Consider the following 26,495-nt stretch of genomic DNA (forward strand, 5'->3'; position numbering starts at 1 on the left):
AGCCGGTTCCAGCTGCGCACAGGACTGGTCCGGCTTCGCTTTCCCGACATCGCTCCCTCAGTCAGTCGCTCGCAGCTTTCCGTCCGTCCGCCTCGCTGCAATGATACACAAGTGGCTTCGAGAAAAAACCGAGCACTTCAGATTTTTTTCATAATATTTTTTTTATTATTATTTGTAACACGGGCGTCGAAGCATGTCGAGGAAGTACAGTTGATGGAGCCGGCTTCTTCAATGGATATTTCTCCCGAGGTTTCCAGCGCTCACCGTGAAATCAGAGGCGGAGGAAGAACGTCTTCAGAGGAGGACGGGAGCCAATCAGCCGTGGCGAACCAAAGATAAACAAGCCTTATGATAAAGCAAAACTCTGTAAGACATTATCAGTTTTTATTTCTTTTACACTGTGAGAGCGTTTAGTTTAGTTTGGGATTATTTGTTGTAGAAGAAGACATCTCTTTTTATTTTCAGGCTAACAATAACAGTAAAGGTGGGGAAAATAAGGAAAGCTGTAAGGATTCTTTTTGAGGAAATATAAAAGAATTAAGTGTCCCAATCGTCTTGTAGTATTTTAATAGTTCCTTTTCTGAATGAAATTGAAATTTCTACTTATAAAGTATTTTTTATGTATTGCTTCCACTTAATAAAAATAATTATTGCATCCAGTTCTTCCATATGTGCAGGTTTCAAATCCAAATATGTCATGACATTAATAGGTTTGTGCTTTTGATTGTTTTCTCTTGTGCACTGTCTGGTAGCTTTCTGTGCAAATAAAATGCACAGAAAGGCGTTTTATTTGCCAGCATCTCAGTGGCAATGCTTTGAAGTATATTATCAGTCACTCAGGGCTGCCTCAGAGGGTTTCCATTTCCATTGTCTACGAGCCTGAGGTGGGATCATCGCACCTCAATGCACCCGTGGCAGTCAGGGTTGAAGGTTAGCCTCAGCAGAGGTTCCTGCAGATTATTGGCCAGGTGTGAAATTCAAGCTTGTGTGCGTATGAGTGTGTGTGTGTGTGTGTGTGTGTGTGTGTGTGTGTGTGTGCGTGCGTGTGTGTGTTTTACCCTGCCTCCTTTGCCTGATCCTTTATTACTCAGAGAGATGGAGTGTCAGAGCGCACCACCAGAGGCAGGGAAGAAAAATCCTGCAATTTTGGTGTTTTATTATCTCCCCTTCATCTTTTTTTTTTTTTTTTTTTTCCTGAGTGTCATGATGAAAAATGTTGTACTTTGTTTCATTTGTATCGGCTCTGTTCAAACGCAACTCTTATTTTATCTACAATTCAGCATCCTTACATTAACATTTTTCTTTACTGCCGGAGCTTGAACTTGTTCTTAAATTTTCAGTGGATTTCAGCAGTCAGTGTGCAGTCAGGTATCCCCCACAGGGGTATTCCTCTGATCCCACATCACACCCAGGCAGTAATTCCAAGTCTGTGAAGAAGTAAAAAGAGGGGGGATTTGTCATTTGGCTGCCTGCTTTCGTTTGCTTCCTCTGGAGTGAAGCTAAGCTTTGATTCATTGTGAAGTTTCACCAAGTATCCTGAATCACTCAATGGAGGGAAGTGCACACTGTGAGAGTGACCTTTTCCTTGGAAGATTATCATCCAGGCCAGTGCAGGGAGTGGGGGTGTGTGGGGTGAGCTGATTAGGGTCTTCCATGTTTTTGCTCAATCATCTATTACCTCATTTTCAGCGGTCTGTTAAGTGTACGTTATAGCTCCTTGTAGCTACTCTTAACAGTTTGCAATGGTGAAAAATGACTGATAAGAGGAAGAAACGTGTTTGCTTCCATCTTGTGGGATAATGTCAAAGTCTGAGCGTGCTGAGCAGTTTCTCGTAATCACCTTTTTATCTGCTAGGGGTTGTCATGTGTAATTACCAGCGGCCTGCCATCTTCTGAAATCTGTCTAATTGGTCCTTTCTTTAATAACAGGATGGCGGGCTGTGAGACGGGGGGCTTACGGGTGCAGGGGTTAAAGACTGGGTCTCCCTGCTCACTGGGGAGGGGACGGAACATCTACGGTCATTAATATTATTTTGCCTTCAAGCTTCTATCCCTGTAATTGCTTTAAATTAATGATTATCCTGCTGCCAAATTGCACTGGATGCATCATCATTTGTTCTGAAAGGAAAAGCAGGGCCATGACGACATCGTAATTTGGTTCGGAGATCAAAGCCACTTTTCTTCTTGATGTGCCTACTGTTCGCTTGAAAGCTTATCTTTAGGTTCTCTACCACATTAAAGCTGCAGCTTTGAACAAGTCCATTGACTTCCAAAAAGTACCCATAGCTTTCCACTTTTGTTGGTTTACAACCACAAACCTAATTGTATTTTATTTGGATTTTTTGGTGACGGATCAAGACAAAGTACTGTAAAAATGTGAGGAAAAAGGAAAATAATTCATCGTTTTCAAAATTTTTGTCCAGCTTTAGTCAGCCCCTTAACTTCTACTAAATAAAATCCGGTGCAGCCGCATCCCTTAAGAAGTCTCCTAATTAGTAAATTAGGAGGGTGTAATTTAATCTTGGTATAAATACAGCTGTTCCCTGAAGGTTTCAGAGGTTTGTTTGAGAACATTAGTGAACAAACTGCATCGTGAGGACCGTGGAACACAGCAGACAGGTCAAGGAGAAAGTTGTGGAGAAGCTTAAAGTAGATTTATTTCATAAAACAATATCCTGAGATTTCAGTATCTCGTGGAGCGCTGCTCAATCCATCACCTAAAAACTGAAAGAGTATGGCACGTCTGCACAGCTGGGTAACTCTTGAGGTGATGCGGACATTCACACCTCAGCTGGGAGAATCTGTTGACCAGACAACTTATTGTCATGCCTATTTGGGACTCTGACATAAAGAAAGCCATAAAAAGCCCAATTGCCACATAGGAAACAATTATATGGAAGAAGATGCTCTGATCTGGCTAGTTGATAGGAAAATGGATGACCTAAGCATACAACATATTCATTTGTTAGAATGGCCCAGTCAGATACCAGACTCAAATCCAATAAAAATATCTGTGACAGGACTTGAGAAATGGTGTCCACAGAGCTTCTCCATCCAATCTGACTGAGTTTGAGTGAGCCTGAGCTAATTTTCAAAGAAGAATTGGCAAAAAGTTCAGCTTCTAGATGTGCAAAGAAAACAATGAAATATGGTTCTAATTTCCCAGAAGGGGTGAATACTAACATATTTTCAAATTTGTACTTTTTTTTATTTATTTACTAACAACTTTGCTTTTACTTCAGCTATGCACAGCTTTATGTTGATCTAGTAAATAAAACTGTAGAAAAACGTAGGGGCATGAGCAGAGATTTTCTTCGCCCTACTCTGAAATATTTTTCTTCTTCTTTATGATAGCAGTAGATCATTTTTTTCAGCCTGTGGTCCAGTCCATTCATTCAGATATACTATCAGTTTGAGGCAAGGCCTTCAAAAGGTTTGGCTGCATATCTCTTTGCTCTTTAACGGTGTGTCTTAGTGTGTATATTGGGCGAAGGATAAGATAAGGCCATGTTTACCCTGTAATGCTACCTTGGTATTGGCCAGACTTTACCTCACGCAGTGTGTTTCTTCTACCTTGGCACCGGCGATGAGTGAGGGCAGATTTAAGTCAGTCCAAGGCTTTCCACTCCCCACCCAAGGGCCGCTATCCAAGATAAAGCTCGATTTTGCGGCTTTGAATTCAAAGCCTCTCTTGTTCTCAGCCTCATTTGTGCTCGAATATTGACAACTTTGTTTTCTTATTCTGTAACGATGGTAGTGCGATTTGCTTAGAGAAAACTTTCACACTGAGATACAGTTTATACAACCAAGTTAATGCCACAGAAATTGCTCTCTATTTGAATATCAATTATGCTTCAATGGTTTTATCCCCATTTTATTATTTTGTTTCGTTTTTTCAGAATTGCGAGTCACCACAATCAAAATTCCTATAAAGTAGCTACATTTATCAAACCATTTTTAATGTATACGTTTCTAGATTGAGCGTCCAGAAACTATAAATTAGCAATTCACTGATTCTTGTTTTTGGGGGGGAGATCATAACTGTATCTTCAAAATGTGGGAAAACAACTGAGCACGTCACTCATGTGATGGAGACAGATATGTGAGGATAATTACGGTCACCGTTAGAGAACCCGCAGCAGACTTTTTGTGATTTTTTTCTACTACATAAAAAGTAGGCTTTTTACCCATTTTTACAAGGAGTGCCAATAAATGTGAATTTTTATTAGCACACAATAAGATAACAGATAATTTGTTAGTATATATTGAGGAAAAAAATGCTGCAGCTCCAGAGGACATGTAATAATTCGGTGACTTTCATACAATGCCATTTAGAAACAATTTAAAAGTAGCCTAATAGTACACCACAAAGTAAATTAAGACCAGCTAAGCTGATTCGTTTACTCATTTAGGAGGGGGATAGATCAAGGACATGGGGCAGCCTTGTACTTTTAAAGCAAAACTACAGCAGGTTATATTCTACTTTTGGCAGGTTTTCTGAAGTTTTAATCAGGCTTTGCCTTGTTGTGCAGAGGTAATGCTAGGGCGTTGCTGTTGCTATATTATTGCTTTCGCCATTAAACGAATGTTTTTGCATTAGCTGGATAGTTGAGAGCCTATTAAAGGTTGTCAGTAGAGTATTTGTGCTGTGATTAAGGGTGAATCATTTGCTTCGTTTCATCACAGCTGCGTCTTTGCATGAGAGAGTCTGTAATGTAAATGTGTCCGTCTCGCAGTCACTCAGCCATTAATGCTGCGTGATTTACATCTAATTGAATTTCAGGACATCTGTCAGTATATCGCCCAGAGATAAGCGACATACATTCTGCTCCTGCATTAAAAATGTAAAGGGAAGCCTTCATAATGCTGTTATACCTTCCACAGGAGCTAATCTCGATGCTAATGAGGCTCATTGTTGAGAGAGCTGCGGGCCCGGAGCATTCTTGTAGCGCGGAGGTTGTTTGGTTATCCTGCATGTCGACCCAAGTGTTCTGTTTTTGCTTTCTCAACAAAGAGGGCGAGGGGGAAAATCTGGGTCTCTCTCATGTACTGCTCTGATTCCAATTATATAAACTATTAGAGAATTTAACCAGGCCAGCTCTTATCAGTGAATCCAGAAGTAATAGATTCTATTAAAAATGTATGAGGGGATTGGGGATGATCTGTGCATATGCCGAGGGTTGTATTGAGACGGATCCAGCAGCTGCTGTCTAATTCTGCCTTTATTTAAGACTCTTTGTCTGGTCCCCATTACTGACAGCTTTTTGCTGCACTTACCTTTGCCAAAAGCATTTAGAGTTGATCACAAGCTGTGACTTAGTAGTGACGGACTCTGTCTTTTATATTATCCATATCCAAAGAGAGACCGTCTCACTCTACCGTTCTAATTTCTCCTTATTAGGCATTTATTTATTCCTAAATCATTTTTTCCTTTCCCTCGTCTCTGGCTTTTGAGTGGAATGGAGGGACAAACATTTGCATAGCACTCATGTGGTAGAATGAAAAAGATGCTCGTCTGAAACCTTTTCATTGTCCTCTAATTATTCAGTGAGGATTCTGAGAACTGCGAACAGGAGACAAGATGGAAGAAGTCAGGGAAGGTGTGTGTGAGTCTGCCCTCTTTTATCTGTGAATTTCATGTTTGCTGAAAGGGAGGCTCTTTGTGCAGTTGGCTTCTATCTTTACTCTGACCTTTGATGCTGCACAAAGTCATAAAAGTCTGACAGGAGGGCAGACAGATGCTGGTGCCTGTATAATTTAAGGTTCTCTTTGTTGCTTGGAAAGATGTTCTTTTCCTGTTGCTTTTTACAGCCAAACAGGTGAAGCAACACATAATCCGTTTCAGATCTAACCCAGCGTTTGGTGGTGCGGTTAATCATGCACGCACCGCCTCTGCTATACTAAGAAATGAAACACGCTGCCCGGACATAAATAGTGCCAGCTCCACGACTGCAAGAAGTGAGGAGATTTTGTCGAACACATGCTTATATATTCACTTCAAAGCTGCTTTTCTGCTCATCTGTGGCAAATTTCAGAAAAGGTCCCTCCCAAATCTTCCCTCTGGCTCTTGTCTCGTCATAAGAAACGGCCCGAAATGCCTGCAGCAGATGCCACATTCTATCTAAGATGAGAGGAGAGCTTGTAAAATAACTTTGCCTGCCTAAACATTGTTATCACAACACCGTGGGGGACAGATAGATGGACGATGAAGCACAAGGACTTTATCTCTCTGGCAGGCCCTCCCTGGACTGCATCCTGCTGCTTATCAGCTGCATGGATACAGACTACGAGAGGGAAGATTTAAACACTGTTTCTGCTTAAACTTTATGCTGTTGTTATTGTCTCTACAAAGATCCCTGAAGGCTTCAACTGGTCAGACGCTTTAAGGTTACCAGAGAAGAAACATTTGCCCTTGTTTGACCTAATTTGTGCGATGTGACTTGAACTACACTTGTAGATGCAAGTTGAGATACTGCTGATAAAAATGCATCAGTTATTACATTAAGTTTCAATCTGCTTTTCTTTGAAGCTGATGTACTGGTTGAATAATTTTTCTAGGAATACTTTATTCGTTGGGCAGAGATAGTGGAAAAATCCACCCACAGTCTTGGCGACTCTGGATTTATCCCAAACAATAAAATGTTCGGAATATCTAGTATAGATCTATCACTGCTCAGTATTGGTTTGCTTCTTAATTTATCATTTCAAAGCATTTCTGTTGCAAAGTTCAACGTTAAGTTGTCTTTGATTGTGGGGTTCCACAGGGTTCCTTTCTTGATGTTTTCTTTCCTTAAAGATTATACAATAATTGATGCTGTCACTGGTATGCTGATGACATTCAGCTGTCTGCTACTACTTTATTGTTTCACTCCTTGAGAACATTTTCAAATGCATCAAGTCAGAGTTTGTTGAATAATTTTCTTAAGCTGAACAAGGACAAAAGTAATTTGTTCACTAGCTAGCACGGTTGAAAGCCGGTATTTGCCTCATGCACACATTAGAGTCCTTTGTGAAACTTATCATCTTCAGGTTTTCTTAAAAGCAGCTGACGTTTTGCTGATCGATTGATTTGGATCCTGTTCGATACTGGATGCAAAGGTCAGAGGGCCAGGACTCCAGCCTGCGACGGCCGCGTTGAGGGCAGAGGCCTCTGTACATGGGTTGTGCGCTTTACCCCTGCGCCGTTGCCGCTCCCCACATTTGAATTTTCTGAAACTTGGAGTTCCGCAATGTTTTGTTCTTGGCCGTATTTTCTCTGTGCTTCATTCGCTCCTTTTATGTTATCTTTCGAGACTGTTCAGTGATATCTCCTCTCTCTGTAATGTAGTGATATCCAGTTCTTTACTACTTTTAAATGGTGTGTAACAAAACCCAGAAATTAAAAAGACAAAATATTATTTTTAGACCTTTAAAATACTGATGTTGTTCCCCAGTTGATCAAACACAAGTCAGACATTCTTCTTTGTGTTCTGGATTATCGTCGTCTCCTACACTGTCAGGAAGCTAAGACTCTGCTTGGTTATGCACCTTCATACAAGATCTGATCTTGTCTGGCGATGTGTCACCACCAGGACCCTGATCAGGACCTGTCATGGCTGAAAACTAAAGCTGACAGAGTCTTTGCTGCTTTTGCCTCTGTGCCTCTATGAACTCTTTGTTCTGAATGGCTGAACAGACTTAATCAAGAAGCTGCTTAGCTGAAGACTAGTAGCTGATTAGTATTTGGCTTGTATTGTATGTTACTTAAGTTAACTTGGTTGTATTTTAGCTTTATTCTTTCTTGTATTTCATTTTAACTAAATATAGTGTTCTTAACTGTGTATTATGTTGCTTTGAGGCGCCTTATGATCTTCATATGTTATAGAAATAATATTTACCTACCACCTCTGCAATAGGTGAAAAAAAAAATATTTGGAGTAACTTTGATGTCATCGCTTGCTGACATTTTCCATGTCAGCAAGAGAAATTGTAGGAGAGGTTGAAATTTTTGAAGAAAATTACAGCGTATTAGAAACCATCATTACCTGCACTCTCGATTGTTTCTGACATCTTTTCTTGCTTTAATTCGAACTTTTTCAGGTAAGTCACCACAGACCCTCATCTTGAGTTACTACTCCCTCCTTAGTGTATTTCCTTTCATCTGCAAATGATCGGAATGATGGAAGATATTCTTGTGCATGTCTCATTTTCTGCTTGTGAAGGGATTCCCCTGGAGATGTCCTCTCTCTCCTCCGTTTTCCCCCTGCTGTCTTTTCAGTGTCTCCCCTGTGATAGATGTAAGGTAATGGTGGGATTGTTCTGAAATTGGTATTATTTTCTAAATGGGTTCTGATCATTCTGAGGCTTTTTAGCTCTCCTGATGCCTGTGTGCTAAAAGGAGAGCGGTTTGAAGTCTGTTTGTCCCAGATGAATGGATGTTGAGCAGAAAAAGAAAGAGGGAAAAGTGAGAGGACGACTGCACCTGGAAAAAGCAAATCAGTCTTTTCTTCTTTTTGAAGCAAAGGTAATCATGTTTCTGCAGCCCATCACTGAATGTTCTGTTCTGTGCTTCACTCGCTTTAGCTCTCCTCCGGGTCCTCGGGGTGGAATAAAAACAAAAAAAACAGAAACAGAGTAAGAAAGGCAATCTGACAGCTGAACGCTGCTGGCTGATATTAGCCTTGTTGGACTGCTGTGTGGTAAAGAAAGAAACAGTTGTTTCCCTTTGTAGCCAGTGGATGGATTAACTTTTAATACCACACACTGCTGGATGTCTGACATTTTGCATCTGTATTTGCAGATACCTGATTTGCATGCATTAATGCGTTTCACTGTGGCCCGAGGGCGTTAAATATTTTGCATTGCTGGCATTCAGATTTTTGCTGACTCTTTAAGATAATCAAAGAGAACGTCACACATGATTACTACTGAAATATTAACTCAATTACAGGCTTTTTTTTTTTTTTTTTTTCCTACCGAAGCCACCCAGCTGTGGAGAGGAAAAGTCTTGTTGAGACAGAGGCTTTCATTTCCTCTGACAGTGCTTAAATCAAACAGCGCAAGCAAGCTTCTGAGAGATATGCTTTCGTCTTTCTCCGCTGATCAATACGGTCATACATTTACAACAAGGAACAAGGTCTCTGTGCTGGTTATTCTTTCCACGTAGCCCGACCAGGCCTGAGGCTACAGGAGGGTTAGCAATAATCTGTATGATTACAGCTGAAAGAGCAAGACTGATAACAGGAAAGAGCCTTCAAAGCAACTTAGCAGATGGAGCAGATTGAATCATTACCAAGCGATTCCACTTTTCTAACTGTTATGTCCCTGTAATTCAAAGAGTAGCTGGATTTGAATAACACAACTCAGTTCTGTTTAGTTTTATGTCTGCTTCCTGTATAACATGGAAATATTGCCTTTTGGAAGGAAGCAATAATTTTAGACCTACTAAACTTTAATTTCGTAGCTGATGTGCTTTAAAGCGGTTGTTTCTTTCAGCAGCTTTGAGGATGTTTTGTACCTTCGAAGGCATCGCAAATATTACGATTCCAGTACATAGTATGCATTATCCTGGGTTATAACCTCTCATTTTGTTTTTACTGAGAGTCATGGGGCCCAGACGGGAATCAGAACTGTGATTAATGTAAACTTGATTCAATAGAGGAATATTTATACATATCTGATAATAAAATACAAATCTGTCAAAAAAAAAAGTGTTATTGTTTTCCAGCAATGGAAGACAATGTATATCAATTTATTTATCTTGGTATTCATTAAAAAAATGAATTAAAAAAATGCTATAATTTGTAATGTAATTAAACTTAATTAAATATTGCTGGGCAAATGATCCGGCTCTCGACAACAGTCACAATTGCTTATGTTCCCTTTCAACAAAAACAAATAGCCAAAACTCGGGACAGTGTATCATTTTTAATGCTTAATGGCCCCAAAAGGATAAATCCTGATTTTAAAAATGAAAACATCCAATTTGTGATCTACCAATTATTCCATTTATGTAATCGTATCTCGATGATTCATTTTTTATTTTTTTTGCTTTAATGATTCTTTTAATGTGTTTAATACCTTGTCATCAATAAATAGCCACTATTGCTTGTTAAGCATTAAAACTAATGACTACTACCTTATTAGCTGTCTTTGCTAACTTATCTTTTAAGCTGTTTTCTCATTTGGTTTTATCTTTTATGCCTTTTAAAAGGCATAAAACAAAAAAAATGTACTATTATCTTTTATGCCTTTTAAAAGGCATAAAATGTATTATAATGTACTATTTGTTTATGGGTGGCTCTGTTAAAAATACCAGCTACAGATAAACATGACGGGCATTCTGGTCAGTTAACTATAGTACAGAAGTGTTATGAACACTGCATAAACCCACTTTTTTCTTCTTTTAGCAGGAAAACCCAGGCTGCTTGCAGGCCCAGTGAACTATCATGCTAGCCTGTATCCAGAGACAGCAGAACTTCTCATCGCACCATTTGGCGTGCACACCCAAAAGCTTTGATGTTTCGCCCTCGTCCTTATTGCTCCCAGTGGCACCGCTGCAGACATGCACCCGGAAAGGTTGGTCTGTTACACAGCTGGAGAGATTTTATGTGACAGTACGAGCACTAGGGGATTTGGTTTTGCAAAATCAGCTAAGTAAAAGAGTAAAAAGTTGTGTTGTTCTTGTCTTTTGTAAATTCTTATCAAAGATGCACACAGGTTAGCTGAGAGCTCAGCTGCTGTGAATCTTCTTGAATTAAACTAACAAGCTTCTCAATAATAATGCCTGTTAATTGGGTCAGTAATCAATGTGCTCCCGCCGCGCAAAACAGGCAGGTCAAAGTGGACTCTGAAATTACAGCGTTAATCAGCTCGCCCACACAGGATCACTAATGATGCTCACATTTCGTGCTTCTCGTCGGTGTTGTTTGACCTTCATCCTGACTAATTATTCTGCTTTTGTTGAAAGGTTGGGTCGGTGTCTTTTGGCCTTGAATTTATGAGTCGATTTCCTTCAGCTAAATAATTACACTCAGATTGTCTAACATATCCCTTTTTTCTGAAAACGCATTGATAAATCTCATGATCTTTATATCACTGCACACAGTAGATTCACATACTGAGACCACTGAGAATAAATGTTTCATTTAAATTTTTCTTAGAAGAAAAGTGTAAGTCAAAGGAGCATATTATAAAAAAATATTTTTTGAGTTTTGTTGTATACGTTTGGGGAAAACAAGGACCTATAGAGGCCCAGATTTGTCAGTGAAAGGAATCTTTGAATATTTTATTGTGATTCTTTTGCTTAAAAGAACAGAAGGTTTGTGTGGGCAAATATGCTCTGTTTGAATTCATTTTATTTTTTTTACCTTTGTTGCATATTGAGAAGGTGGTATTAACTGTGATTAACCTACATTTGATGAGTGTTTTCTTTCTTTTCCTTCATCACAAATATCCCAGTAAGCTAACATCTCAGACACTAAAAAGAAGCCAGCTGTAGGTACTGTGAAAATCAGCCCAAATTGGTTTTGGCATCTATGGCTCTTGAAGTTGAATATTCTTTATCAAATATTGCACATATAAATATTGCAATGTTGATTTCGATTTTCAGCTGACCCCCAGTATTCGTGAGGCTCAGGGACTTCATCTGCCCACAAATATTTAACATTTGCCAATACTTGAGATTTCCTCTAAAAACGCATCTGACTGCCTATTTTAATAGTTTACACCTAATATACCTCAATAGTGCACTACCACAAAAGCTAATATTTACAGTCTTGCCTACTTCTGTTCTTGATGGTAGAGCTAATCAGCTGCGTTTTTTCCCCAAATATATTAGATATGTGAGACAAAAACATCCATGAATAGGGAGATTTTCTGTGGCTACGCTGCAGTGACGTTTTAAAGAAAAATCTGTGATTGGGTGAATCCGCAAATACTGACTGTAACTAGAGGGGAGTTCACTATATTGCATAAATTTGGTCAGCTGCTCAATAAGAGATATTAATAAGATTAAGAATTCTTAGTATTTTAATGGGAACAGTTTGAGGATAACTACTTTCCGTTCCAGCATGACGTCGCATCAATGCACAAAGCAAGATCCATTGAGACATGGTTGAGCAAATTTGATGTGGGAGAAGTTGACTGTTCTGACCCCCAAAAAACACCTTTTGGATAAATAAGAGCAGAGACTGCCTTGGTTCGATGTTATTGAACATAGTCTAATAAAAGAATAAACAAATCAAATAAATGTAAGACTAAAGCAAACAAGACAAAAGAAGAACGGTAGTAAAGTATATTTGCATGTTCAAAGGAGTGGGTAGAGATATGAACTTATTTTTACACCCACCCCTCTTCATCCAGTAAATTGCTATTCATATTAACAGTATTTCTTATTATTTTCTATATCCATATCGATGCGTCCTACATCTGTGTCTGACCTCACAAATGTGCTTCTGATTCTCCGCAGAGTTTAAGAGGTTATATCTCCGAAGGGTGGGATGGTATCAACCATCTGGATCAAGAATGGGATGTCACATGTGTGCGCAGGCAGATGAGCAAATACTTTCGGTTATTATGTCCATAAGAAATGACCAAATGGCATTTAGAGGATGCCTAGTTCGATTATGTCTCTCTGAATATGTCCTGCTTTACTAACAATACATTTGCAACAAGAATGAAAGAAATGAAATCAGATAAGGCTTCTTTACGATTTCTGCTCTTTCAAGTAACTTGCTGTCATCTGGCACTGAAAAACAAACTGAACTGAATTAGAGCTAAAGGAGGCACGTCCTTTGTTTTTTTCTTTTTCAGATTTAATGGTTCTGTAATTAGACCGCTACATCCAACACCTGCACCTTCTCGCATGTGTTTTCACTTACACTGGATTATTGGACATCCTGTTAGTTTCACTTGGACTGGCACCATGCCATGGGAAGTCGCTGAGGTCGCGAAACCTTTTGTATTTTGCCGTCAAAAGCTTCCGTTATGTGGCATACAACAGGAGCAACAAGACTAACACGAGAGTCAGGAGCGGCAGGGAAATGATCATCCTGAGCTTTAAACAGCTAAAAACGATTCAAGTACCACTCTGGTGGCTTGACAGACTGCATAGTTAATTAATGCTCCCCTATGTAGTTGTTGCTTAACCGTGTGTATCCAGCTATGTGCAAATTTGAATGCTCCATCTACTCATCTCTCATTTCCTTAGGCAAAATACCTCTTTGTTATTAACTATTAATTTGGAGTCAGTGGAGCACTTGTCTGCTAATTGTTGTAACAGAAGGGCCTGGTTTGCCTCGGGCGGATCCGAGGATGCATTTCTCATCCTGTTTACCTGCAGGGCCTCCTCTCCCCCTCGTCTCCCAACCCATCCTTAGTTCTCTGCACTGCACCCTCCAGCTCAAGCCTGACATTTCAAGCACAGCCATGGGGAATAGGCTCCTGATGGGAGCTCAGTCTGTGTGGTCCACGCTTTTTCATTAAGCGAGTCGTTGCTGGAGCGAGTTAAAAAGGGACAGCCTCTAGCCACTGCTTCGCTTTTCAAAGCCATTTCCACTTTTAGCTATCAATAAATTGAAGGAACACTAGAGCTCTCACAGCTACGCGAGACCCCATGTGAGCAATTTCCAAGAAAGTGTTACAAAGATGAGAGCAAATGAGAGCTCCACTCTTCTCCGGTATCTCTGTGTGAACGCAGGGGCTGCGAGGGCTTTTTTTTTTTTTTTTTTTTTTTTCCCACGCTGCTGGCCTGGGCTCGATGCTGGCTTAGAGAGGGGAAAGTTTGCCCAAGCTGGGGCCAAAGTGGCGCGGAAACAAATGAGGAATGACACTGGAGCAAAGAAGTCCTCGCCAGAACCTCCTCGAGCGCACGTATCTGAGCGTTGAACCCTGAGATCACTCCGTTCTGAGAGCACCGTTCGTGTCGAGGCTACTGACACGGAAACAGGGAGCCATGTGAAAATGGGGTGAATGAGTGTCTGTGTTTTTGCTCTGGTTTGTTTGCCACGGAAGGTCATAAATAGAGAGGCTAGTGTGAGGGGAGCTCATGTTGGGGTCCACATGTCTGTGTCTTGCCCTGCAGAGGGAAATGCAGATAATTAGCAGTCAGATCTGATGCGCAGTTTGGCAGGGCGAACAGTTGAAACCGACTCAAGTCTCTGCAGCTACTGCTGTGATGAGCCAGAGTTACAGTGCAACTAATCTGGTTATTGACGTACAGCGTACAAAGAGGAACATAACAGCTATTTTTTTTTCTTCTCTGAAATTGTCCTCTCTGTCTCAAATCAGGCTAAACTTTTCCTGAAAGTGAATTTATGATAATAGCATACGATTAATGTTTCATTTGATTTATCTCAAAAGGTGATTCTTTGGGAAATGATGACACACGTAAGTCGAGTGTATAAACATCAAGTCCACAAACCTGCTAGAAAACCTAATTGCATTGGAGCTCTTTGTATTACAACCTTTTTTTCTCAACTTCAAAACACAAAATAAAACCAAGGATGTACAGATAACAAATTCAGACTTCTAACTGAACGCATCTAAATCTTTTTAGAATGAATTACTTCAGGTTATTTAGAAATTGAGTTAAAGCCCTTCCCAGCTGCATCCAAAAGGTCATTGCTAGCAACTTTTTTGTTTTTTTTTGCTTGGAATGACAGAGCAGAAAGTATTAACAATATAATTATCTAAATAAAATAAAGAGCAGAATTTTTTTTTCCCCTTGGTGTCCATGTCTTATTTTTTAAAGAAGGATATTGGCAGCTGCTCAGTTTAGCTGTTTACTCTGGCTAAGTGGCAGAAAGTCTATCGCAGAGGCTGGTTTCAAACAGATGAAGGCAGGACCAATTAATTACATGGGTTTTAATTACTGGGCTTATTGGGCCAACTGGATGCATAGAAGGAGTTGTCATAGCAACAGAGAAATAGGTTTGAAAGGCATTGTACATGCTCTGCGCTCAGTCCCCCGTTATTAATATAGGCGAGAGTATTTTTATTATCGGTATTATTGGTGTAGTAAACAAGTATTTACGCCTGCTGAGAAGTGCTGTTCTGTAATTAACTGCCTGTTTTCAGAGCTGCGTTCCTGCTGAGGTTCTGACACCAGTAAACAAGTGATCTCACCCAAGTGTTCAAGATAAGTCCTTAGTCGAAGATAAAAGACCTTCTAATCCTGGCAGTTCTGCCGTCGGGTATGGTTATATTCTAGTTTTATCTCATGTGGGAATCATATCTAGGAGTCGCTGTAATTGTTTCCTCATGTTCCCTTGGCATGAGACGGCTGGAAGCTGTGGGTTTGGAAACCCAATGAGCTTGTCCAACTCCTGTTTCAGTCCCTGGGTTGTTTTGCCCATAAATTAGTGATTAACTCAAACTGCTCCAAAACAATGAGGTCTCTGCTCTAATCTTGCAGGATAGGGGGGAGGTTTGTAGGGGGGTAAAGCTTCGAGTGTGACCACGGGAAAAAGATTATCCAGTTTAAAGAGGAACTGAATGAAGGAGGCATGTGCTGCTGCACAAATCAAAATGTTGCAATGTTTTTTGAATCTCCTAATGAAGACCGCAAAATCACCGCCACTCTAAACCTTGTTTTTGTCCTTCCCTTGCTTAAATAGAAAAGGGAAATAAGAATGAGGTGGATCAATTTCTGCTTTAACAGCTTAATGTGTGTGCTGCAATTAAACTAGCAATTTAAGTCCAGGTCCATTAAATTTATCAGAATTCATGCTGCATATCACATCAGTGCCGCTGCGCTCGTTTTTAAGGACAATAAAAAAAAAAATACAACCAAGGTTTTCAGCCCCATGTGGCTGATTTCAATCAGCCCTGAGGGAAATGCTAAAAGGTCAAAAAATGTTAAAGCGTTGCATGATGGCTTTGGCTGAGGCTGCTCTCAAAAAGAGGCTGCTGTTATTTTCTGGGCTTGCTCCGCTCTCTGTCAGTGCTGAGCGGAGATACAGCGTGCAGGCTGCAGGTTCAGGGTGATTAAGTGCTTAAGGTCAGGCTGCTAATTATCTTCCTGCCATTCCTCACCTCACAACACACAGCTGCCATTTCCCCCGTCGTCATGTGAACGGCCTTATATTTGTTTTCACTTCTTATCTTTATTTCACAGCTCTAAATTTTGTTGTATAAATGCAGCCCGTCTCAAAGCCTGTTTAAAACCTGTCTTAAAGGAGCTTAGAGCTGACATTTTGCTATAATTATGTGAGAAAGTTTAGGATGCTGTTTGAAAAATATTAGTGTCATTAGTAAATACCAATAGCCAAAGCAAAAAAAAGTGCCTGATTGCTGTTTGGTGATACCCTGAAGTAGGCTAAACAGTCTGAAACGCATCATCTCCTGATCTACACCAACTAAACCATGGTTGGGTAAGAAACAAAGTCACTGGCATCTACTTGTCCAGAAAAGGTTAAGCAACCTCTGAGACTCCAGCAAACGACACTGACAGTCATTATACCCAAAAGCGGAAAAATCATGGAGGAGTGGTGATCTTTCCCAGGAAGGGCCTGACCTATCAAAATTACTCCCAGGAATACATCAACGACTCATTCAGTTGGTAACAGAAGAACGCAGAGAAAAATCTAAAGCGCCGAAAGGCTCCAGTCGCATCAGTTTAGGTCATTGTTTGTTAGCAGTAGCCTCTTTCAGATCATATTTCTGCTATAAACACACAACCGACGCCTCCCAAGCGAGGATCTTTTCAATCTGTCACATTCAAAATCTAGCTAGATGATGGGCTGTGTGTATCTTTCAGAGCAGTTAACTGAGACGGGGCTTACACACTTGCACCATTCGCCTGAGGTGTGTTGAGCTGTGTGTTGCGACCCTCATGCAGGCCGTCTAAAATGCATGCGGTGCCTTACATGTGAGAACGTTGTTGTGCATCATCAACATGATGTCTGCAGGAGATTCTGCTGATCATGTTTCTTAGATTAGATGGAAACTGGTGGATCATCTGTTTTCTCTGCTCTCTCTGCAACCCACGGACGGCGCAGCAGCTGCTGCTGTCTTTGCTTTGTATTGTATCACTTCATCACACACGTTTCACTGTCCTGTTGTACACCAGTTACAGTTCAGAGTGGGTAATGCTTTGTGACTACCTGCGGTGATGATTTAGGGCATAATATTGAACAAGCTGTTCTTGCTCACAAGCCATCCAATGTGGCTAAATTGATGCAGTTCTGAAAAGAAGGGGGTCAATATGTCTCCGTTGTGATGTCAGAGACTTTATTGCCAGTGATTTTAACTGCGTGATAGTAAGATTCCTACCAACAGTGGCATCTCAAATTTAGCTTGACTATCTCTAACATCTATCAGGGTTTTCTCAGTGTTACACAGGAAAAAAAAAAAATCTTACATTGTGCTATAATTTCTTTAGTTAAAAACCCTAAAAAAAAATACAGATTTTAGTGTCGCTCAGCAACATTTGTTTTTCCGTACAGTGTGACCTTCCACTGTTAGTGTTTTTCCACCGAAGCAGTTCCAGTGCTTAACAAGGGCTGCTGCTGTGTCCAGTTTTAACTGGTTTAATAAAAACACAGTTAAGAACCTGAAGCAGCTTGGTGCCAAGTGATTACGTCACTTGGGCATGCCTTTTGATGTATTTTTTTAATGTATTTTAAATTTCTTTACTGGCTCACAGCTTATGGACAAAGTTCATCCATACAAACCACTAGACGCATAGACTCGGTTCACGTCTGTACGTATGGCTTATTTTAGCAACAAGGCAGTTCAAAGTGCTTTACATGATAAAACATGATATAGTAACCAACTATTGAACAAGCAACAAGCTATTACATTTTGTCAAAAGCCATCAATAAAATCATCAAGAACAATCATCATCAAATATGGATCAGATATATTTGACTAAAGGCTGAAGATAAACTCATAGATTAGTTTCTCTAGGTCTTCCAGGGACTTTAGTCATTTAATCCTAGAAATGCTCTTCAGGTGACAGAAGGCTGACTTAGTAATTGAGTTTATGTGTCTATCTAGGTTCACGTCTGGGTTCATCACTTCACATAGATTTTGGGCCTGATCATTAATTTCTAGCTGTAATAAATGACGCTACATGCTTTATTTCAACTAAATAAAGTTATAGTGCATCAACGTTTGCATTTATCAATTTCTTACTTGATTTTTCGAAAATGTTAATGCTAATTCGTTTTCTCCTCAACTAGGCAGACTTACTTCAGGGCTTTCTGTCTCTTTCTGGTTCTGGCTTATGCCTGATTTTCACAATTTGATCTACAATTTTCAATAAACCCTCCTTTTGTGTCTGTTGAGGCAAGCTCTTGCTCTTGGCCCAGAAAGCCCTATTGCCAAAATAGAATCAGTTCACCACAGTAAATCTTGTGGCAACTGAAATAACTGGTGCTAAATAAGCAGGTGTTGGACTCTGGCTTACCACTTGAACCAATGTTGTGATAATTGAGCCATAAATGGTTAAACAATGCAGTTACTGCTTGTATTATTTCTTCTGCTAACTGGCTTTTTAGTTTGGTTGCCACTGTATTGTGAGTCAGACAAGGTAAGTGTTTGGTAATCAGTGGACTGGAGAACTTTTGAGAATGAAACTAAAGATAGGTTTTTTCCAAAGCTAGGCTGCAAACTGCTTGTTTTGACCCTTATCTGTTAATGAGCCTTTGGTCACCAAAACACTCTTGTGGTCCAACGGCAGGTGATCAGTGTATATGCTGAGTCTGCTGACATTTTATTGTCTGTAAAGACAATAAAACACTTGCTACGTGGAATAAATCACTTGGCTAATACCATCAGGTGCAGAAATAAAACATCTCCGCAGTTGAAAGGTTGCACATTTTACAGTTATATCTGTTTGATACATCTTTCCTATCTTTTTATGAGAATAAAAAAAGCTCCACAATATCAGTCAGTGCATTAAAGGCGTCAGGATTTGCCAGGAAATTGTCCTCCACACCACGACAACGCAACTAACAGCCTGAGCCACTGATTCAAGACAAGAGACATCCATGCTTTCATGACGTTCACTTTGACTTTTGTCTTAACATCTCAATCCTGCTGAATTTGAAACTCATCGGCCTGTTTGATGTATAGCCTTGGTTTCCTGTGTGTGGCTGACAGCAGTGACACTTGTTGTCTTCCTCTTCGAAGATTGAAAATATAAATATAATCTACTTCCCTTGCCTTCCTGTAATCTCCAGCCAGTCTGTCCATTTTCCTCAGACATCAACAAGGATTTTACGTCGACACATCTGCCGTTCACTTGATATTTTCTATTTTTTTGGACTGTGCTCCATCAACAGGTTCTGTAATACTCTGCCAGTCTGTCAGGAACCAACAACTGTGTCACATTCAAAATTACATAAATCGCCTTTTTTATTCCCAAGTTCTGATGGCTGGTTTGAACTCCAGCAAATCTGCACTCAATGCCTAAATTCACTGACTTCCTGTCATGTTACTGGCTTATTATTACTAGTCTGTGGTATGAAATAGCTGAATAGGTGTACCTCATAAAGTGTAGGTGTACTCCATGTGCAATCTATTAAAAGTTTACTTGTCAATTTATATTTGTGCACTTGGATGTGACTTGTTCCATACAAAGACACCGAGCTTTATGACCAGATCTGATCTACATCATAGTGAAGTTAAAGCCCTGGGAGCGTGGCTCTGATGTGGTCAAGATGGAAAGAGGAGACTTTTCACAATTGATGTCCTCACAGTGTGAAGAACCCGTAGCTAAATTGTGTCTGCTACCTCTTTCTTTTGAAGTTGGGTTCCAGTAAACTTGCATACTTTTTGTATTTTTGTTGTATTTGTGTGGCTTTTTGTGCTAAGGTCACAAAGTAAGGTTTTGTTGTTCAGATCTGCTATTTTGTCTTGTAGTTTTGAACTACTTTGAATACTTTAACACCTGCAAAGTGCAATAATTTGCATCAGTCAATAAAACTAATGGCTTTAGACATATTTCTCCTAACTTGTTTTTCCACATGGTCTTCCTAAACTAATTCCCAAATGCCACAAACACAAACTCTGTCTGCGGAGTGTGGTGCATACTTCACAGCCTGAGTGTGGATTCCTCACATTGCCTCTTCGAACCTTTTCAGGGAACCGTCCGTGGAGGTTATTCATTGTCCACTTGTCGGTCCAGTTTCACCGATCTCTATGAGGCATCATGTTGAGCATTTGGTTGAGACAGCAGCCTCTTGGCAGGCGGCTTTTGTCTAGTTGCCTGCTTCAGGGCGAAACACGAGTTATCACAGTGCCAGATTGTCATCATTGAGCATTGAACTTGGCGGAAGAAAAACCTCTGAAATGGGCAAATGAGGAGAAATAAAGACTTCAAGACATGATTTTATTACACCGAGACCATATTAACATCCTCTTTTTACCTCACCGTGTTGCTGCTGTTCGCTGCTATTTAACACCAGCAATTGCAATGAATCTCCTCTAGATTGAAACCTTTAACCTCCGGCTGTAGTTTAGAGTAATTTAATACGGATCATGCTGATCTCATATGAAACCTCACACTAAGCAGAGGTTGGGTTTCTGTCAGTGAAAAACCCCTAAACGGATCCCTTTTCCCATGCATATGTCACACAGCGGTGTTGCTCAGATGATGAATGTGAATTCGGAGTGCCTGTTTGCTAATGAGGTTTCCACCGTGCCACATTAAGGCAGCCGCAGTGGGAAGTGCAGCTGTGTTGTGTCTCCTCAGCTCTGACAGGGCTGTAATCTGTGGGACTAACAATATCAGACATCCTGTGAAGACGTGTTAGCATTCGGAGCGTTTGAAGTGCGGTCGTACCACGCAGGGCTCGGCACTTAACATTTTACACAACGAGAAACAAAACAAAAATGCCAGGTTTTGATTTGTTCTGCTAAATTATCAATTGCTGGGTAGCTGCGTACTACCCATCGAGGAGGAAGGATATTAATCCTGGTGTGTGGTGATGCAAGGAGTTATTACGCTTTTAAATGTGCCATTTCTCTTAGTAATCTAAGCTGCTTTTAGGTGGTTATGATCCTCTTCCTCTTATCTTTTTACGGTCATGAATAAAACATTTTTAGCCAAAAGCTATAAGTTATTATTACAGCTGGCATTTTGCGTTACCTCGTCCTTCACATGCAGGATTATGGGAAACCGGAGAGGAGCGAGCTCACATCTTGATGTTGTGTACAGTACAAACACCCCTTCAACATCCCAGATGTCATTGTTTTCTATAGCAGCACTACGCTGAAACATAATAAGGCCTGTTTTTGCTTTGTTGTATTTCTCTGCAGAATTCACTCACACTCCTGGCACCATGGTGCTCGCTCCTTCTGCTCCGCCGGGAGACCGTCGGGTGGATTGAACACTCTGCCTTACCTCTCTTTTTTTTCTTCTTTTTTTTTTTTTTCCCCCTGCATTTTAAACACCCAATTTATTCCTTTCATGAGGTGGATCTTGTAGATTGAGTCATTTTCACAGTCGGGAGGCTCACTGTGGGCCTGAGATGAAATGAACTCCCAAATCAATTTCAAATGGGAACAGTGAGCAAGCACCACCCCTGCATAGCTGGAATTGGTTTTGTTATTGAAAATGAAATGAAGTGTTTGGTTTCTTTTTTTTTTGCCTCTCTCTCTCTCTTTATTGCAGATTACAGCTTTGTTCTCTTTGCATGCTATGATTTCCACTGGCTCACTGTGTGATCTAGGTTAATTTCAGAGACTTTTCTGTACCCTGTCAGAAATTCCATAAAAGCGTCAATCTGAAAGGCGGCAGTAATTTCCTCGCGGTGATTTATTGTTTTTAAAATAAAGCACTTTTGCCACCTTTTCTTTGTCAACACAAGTTAAGCAGCGCCGCATAATAAGCTCAAATAATAGTGTTTGAAATGTGCAGAAAAAAGAGGGCAGGACAAAGTAAAATTGGTTTTGATCAGCGACGTTCTTGACAATTGCTTTTTTCTTTTAGTTTGCAGCAGCCTATCAACTATTTGAACTTAAATCTTTTACAGTAATTTCTGTGCCAGCTCCTGATTATGATTATGAAATGTGCAAATATTTTTGAATAAATTCAAGACATAAATTCAAGTCACTTTATCCCTATCAGGGATTTCCATTATCATTTCTTTTTTAGTAGGCTATATTGTTTTTTCTTTAAATATCTTTGATATAATAAGGTTTCAGAATTTAACTCCTCCATTAAATGAGTTATTTTTCTTTACAGAACATGTTTGGTCTGAACAAGCTGAAACACAAAATTCTTTTTTTCTTTAACTTAAGCATGCAGTATGTAACATTAACATTTTTTTCATATATTTGTTGTATCTGTCACTCTTTTTTGACAGTATAAAGACAGATAATCTGTGAAAAAAATCAAGTTCTCCACCTCCTCCCAGTGCTCCTATTGACATTTGCAGAAACGCAGAGGATTGTGTCAGTGCTGTCAATCAAGCCTGTGTATGTGCTATTCAGTGTGCAAATGGCAGAGAATCAACTTACCTTTACAGAAAAACTGTTTGACGTGATTAATGGCCATGCTACCAACCTTAGCATCCTGTTTTGAAGAACTAGCTGTAATCTAGCTGAGAGCAAAGCGGAGGGTATGAGCAGCATGTACACAAGTATAATTAACAGCGTGAGACCACAAATAGAACCACAGGGAGGAAGCAGAGGAACACAATTTGTTTTCATAAATTGTCTGTTAAAAACATATTTTTATAAAGGTTACTGCCGTTTTTACATCTTAGAATGACCTCATTCATCTGTGAGTACACATTTCAACCTCTGGTAACTGTTTTCACCACAAAGAAAGTTAAATTGATGATTAAAAAAATGAGGACTTTTCTAAAATATCTTAGTTTGAACAATGATAATAATTTCTATTTGCTCCATTTTAAGCATTTCTCTAACATAACCCTACAATAAACAGGAAGTAATGTACATTTGGAGACCCAGTTTTTGGAGACAACTGCCACAGAGCAACAGCTGCAGTAATAAACAAGTTTTTTTTTGTTTTTTTTGCACTTCTGGTAGTTTGAATCTTATTAAATCCTTCCCACGCATTAATACATGGAACCTCTGTTGGGGAATGTGTTCCTTTTTGTATTTCAATTCCTAAATTGCAGAGGCTTTGCAATTAGCTGGTATTAGTAGCAGCAATAAGCCTCAGGTTTTTTAACCCTTCTGTTCTTTTAACTGCAACTCTAATATGGTTAAGCCAGGTTAGATGTTTGTTCCCAGATTCAACTTCCAACTTCAGAGGTAAATGAAATGCACTAGCTGCCAGTGCTTGTTCATTTATTGGATGTGGTTTTGTGCTATTCTCCATCGCACCTCCCATCTGAGGAGTGTCTGTTTGAAGCAGAGATCAGTGTGCGTAAATTGCTGGGTCTAAAATGATCCTGTTGGCTGTTTGTGCTTACTGGCTCAACATTACAGTTTATTTGCTTCATATTTACCTTTTTATTAGTGGATACTAAGGTTTCATCTGAAAGCAGCACAAGTACTGCCAGCTGTACTTGTACCACAGATTGAGAATAATGGGTTAAATCCTTCACTTTTACAAGAACATTGAGCACTTTAACCATAGCAGTGCTTTCTCTTAGTCTCTTAGAGAGTTATTTTTAAAAAATGTGGATTAAAAAATCTATTATCCTCCTGTTTTCTTACCTTTTTTTTTTTTTTTTACATCTTTTGGCAAACTAATTATTGAGGGTATACCAAGTCTAAATTAATATCATTAAGTTCAGTTTAAAGCATGCCAAAGGCACTTCAGTTAGTAGCTGCTCTTTACATATGCAATTATCCCCTATGGCAGATTTGAGACTGCGGAATAATGAAAAAGTGAAAGAATAAGTCTCCTCTGGGCTGCCTGGCTTCTAATCACCTTTTTCTGTCTGCCTGTTTTGCAGCAGAGACCGGGTCCATGATTTCTCGGTACCCATCTCCTGCAGAGTTGGACGCTTTTGCCCAGAAGACCGCCAACAACCCGCTCTCCATCAAAATCTTTCCGTCCGACGTACGGGTGCCACAGCACAAGCAGCTCAACAAAACTGTGAATGGCTTGGACACCACCGGTCAGCGCTACAGCCCCTACCACCACCCACACTCAGGAGGCTACCAGGGCTTGCTGGCAATTGTCAAAGCCTCCGTGGTGAAGGGCGTTCTGAAAGGCTCTGAGGGCAAGAGGACTAAACACATGAACTCTCAGACTTCTGTGGCACCGTATAATAACCCTCTGAATGATAGCTGCACAGTCAGACACAGGCATGAAGCCTATAACGCAGGTTCATATAAGCCCCCTGATGTACCCATTGAAGCACTTTGTTCTGCTGCAGGAATGGCCTCCAGAGATCAGAGCCTGGCCTCCCAGTCGGAGCTGGCAGAGGTTCAAAGCCTGATGAGGCGGATGAGCAGAGTTCCCCACAGCCAGGCCCAGCAGCTGGGGGGAGAGGCTCGGGCCAGCCCCTCGCTGCAGGCCGTGGCGGCAGTGGCACATCCGGAATCAGACTTTGTCTTTGGAGTACCGCCCCAGAGTAGTCGAGCCTTCGCAGGAGCAGTGCTGCCTACGCAGAGTTCAGACACAGCCAAAACCGGATACCTAGAGAGGGGCGACTACGCCGTGTGGCAGCACAAAGCCCCAATGCAGCCCTATCAGCAGGAGGCGGTGAGGATGTACGGCGTGAGTAACGGCACTCAGAGCTGCAGTGCAGCGGAGGCCGGGGTGGGCTCTCCCGAAATCTGCCACCCTCTGCACTGCTCCTCCCAGCTGCCTTACGGGCAGTGCCTCGGGAGCGTGGGAGCCGCCGTGCAGAAAGAGCGGACAGCGGGACAGTACTTCGCTCCTCTCTGGGACAACCCGGGCAGCGACGGGTATTCCTCTCAGGTGTTGGGAACAAATACGTGCGCATCCAGGCCCAGACATGTAGGGATCGCCCATCCTCATCTCCAAGCAAGCTGCCATCAGCCAAACCAAGCCCAGCTTCATCCACATCATCCTAATCAGCACCACCCTCATCTTCATCACCACCAAACCCAGGCCTACAGCACGGAGCAGAACCTCTCCTGCGGGCTGCCCAGCTTCGGCCTGTGCCACGCCGCCGTACTCAGCAGCAGCCTGCAGTCTCTGGAGTGCCTCATCAGTGAGATTCAGCCTCCCTGCATCAAAGAGTGCATGCTGGGCCGCGGGTACGAAGCCATGGGGGGGATGCTTCCGCTGCTGGAACACCAGCAGCAGCACATGCAGCTCCCCGTCTACAGATGAGGCGACGCTCTGGGACGCGCGAGTTTCGAACGTTCGTGAAATACACATGCCTTTTTAGTTTGTGCATGTATTTGTAGAAGGCTGTGCATTAAACACTTTGGAAAACGGGAGTAAATAATAATCAGGAGTCACGATGCAGGTTTACGCTACAGATCCTTTTATTTTTGACTGCTGTTGTTGATTTAAAACACTGAAGCTGAGCACTTGATCGCATTCGGATTTCGTCCGTTAATCGTACATTTTGTATTTGCAGTCGTCGACCTTTTACAAAACGGAAGTGGATCAAAAATAATCAGGGGTATCAATCAAAAAGGATGTAATTGCAGGATCTCTTAAAGAGTTTAGTAACGCAGTTGTGTATTTTTGCCTCTCTCATTAGAGTTGGACCACCGGTAAACTTTTTGTCTGTCCTGACTTTAAGCCAAGTCTAGTCATAACAAAGCATTCTCTATCAACATGAAGCAACTCCTAAAGCTTATATGAGAAGATATTGCTCATGAACACAGAATTTAGTTATTTAACGTTTAAAATGATTTGTTTCACTTCTCAGCTCAGTTGATCTCGACTGTCAGATGAACACTGTTGCATTCAGGCCAAGCGAGATGCACCCTTTGGGGATATTTTTTAGAGCATTCTGAAAGGTAAATCTGTCGAGTGAACTTTTTCCTCCCCCCCCCTCTAACTCTTGAAGATTGTGTGACTGTTTCTCATAATGAATAGCTGTTTTTGAGAGTAGGCTGCCTGACTCATTTACCGTCTTGTTCCTTGCAGGGCTATATTATCTCTAATGGTTTGAAATGTATGAGTGAGCAGCTCTTGATATGTCTGCAATGGTTCTCTGAGACTATTTATTTCTGTCAACTTGGTGAGTTACGTGGCAAACTGTCTTTATAATTATAAAGTGCAATTATTATATATGGACACATGAGTTATCTCCATAAATTATGTTGATGAAATAACTTTTTGAAATGTATGACCCTAATCAAACACATTTTTTGTCTCTTCTTAATAAGGATTGTCAAGTAAATAAATTTTTTAAAACCCAACAAGTTTTATTTTGTGACATTTATGCAATACCCTACATTAAATGATAGTTTAGGTTTAGTTTCTTACAGAAGGATTTAGAGCTTTACTCCCAAGTTTAGTGTACAGCATTTCTTATTTTGTAAATACTTTTTAGTGATGCAAGTTCTTAACATTTAAAGGAGCTACACTTTTATAAAAGCTATTTGTAAAGTCGTGTTAAATTTCTGTTCATTCATGAACATTAAGTAATTTTCCT

At 40.6% G+C, this 26,495-nt stretch overlaps 1 protein-coding gene across 3 annotated transcripts; it reads left to right on the plus strand.

Annotated features, from left to right (window-relative positions):
* LOC103473763 (protein FAM222A-like) lies at positions 1-26,262 on the plus strand. 3 transcript variants are annotated; one of them, XM_008424234.3, is made up of 3 exons: positions 2-366; positions 10,392-10,557; positions 23,862-26,262. In XM_008424234.3, exons 2-3 carry the CDS (start codon positions 10,428-10,430, stop codon positions 25,211-25,213), a joined length of 1,482 nt encoding a protein of 493 aa, XP_008422456.1. In that variant the 5' UTR covers positions 2-366; positions 10,392-10,427; the 3' UTR covers positions 25,214-26,262. The 3 variants fall into 3 exon arrangements, with proteins under 3 accessions (XP_008422459.1, XP_008422456.1, XP_008422455.1); XM_008424233.3 differs by having other exon boundaries at positions 3-366; positions 10,389-10,557; XM_008424237.3 differs by lacking the exon at positions 10,392-10,557 and having other exon boundaries at positions 1-366.
* The last annotated feature ends 233 nt before the right edge of the window (positions 26,263-26,495 follow it).

The sequence above is a fragment of the Poecilia reticulata genome, chromosome 12, assembly GCF_904066995.2.
Source record: "Poecilia reticulata chromosome 12, P_reticulata-male-v2, whole genome shotgun sequence".
Lineage (NCBI taxonomy): Eukaryota > Metazoa > Chordata > Actinopteri > Cyprinodontiformes > Poeciliidae > Poecilia > Poecilia reticulata.

What these genes read in the sequence shown, in the direction of transcription:
- LOC103473763 (XM_008424234.3), top strand. Translation starts at nt 10,428, where the DNA reads ATGCTAGCCTGTATCCAGAGACAGCAGAACTTCTCATCGCACCATTTG. An exon ending in GCAGACATGCACCCGGAAAG is followed by an intron (nt 10,558 to 23,861) that starts GTTGGTCTGTTA and finishes CCTGTTTTGCAG; the next exon opens with CAGAGACCGGGTCCATGATT.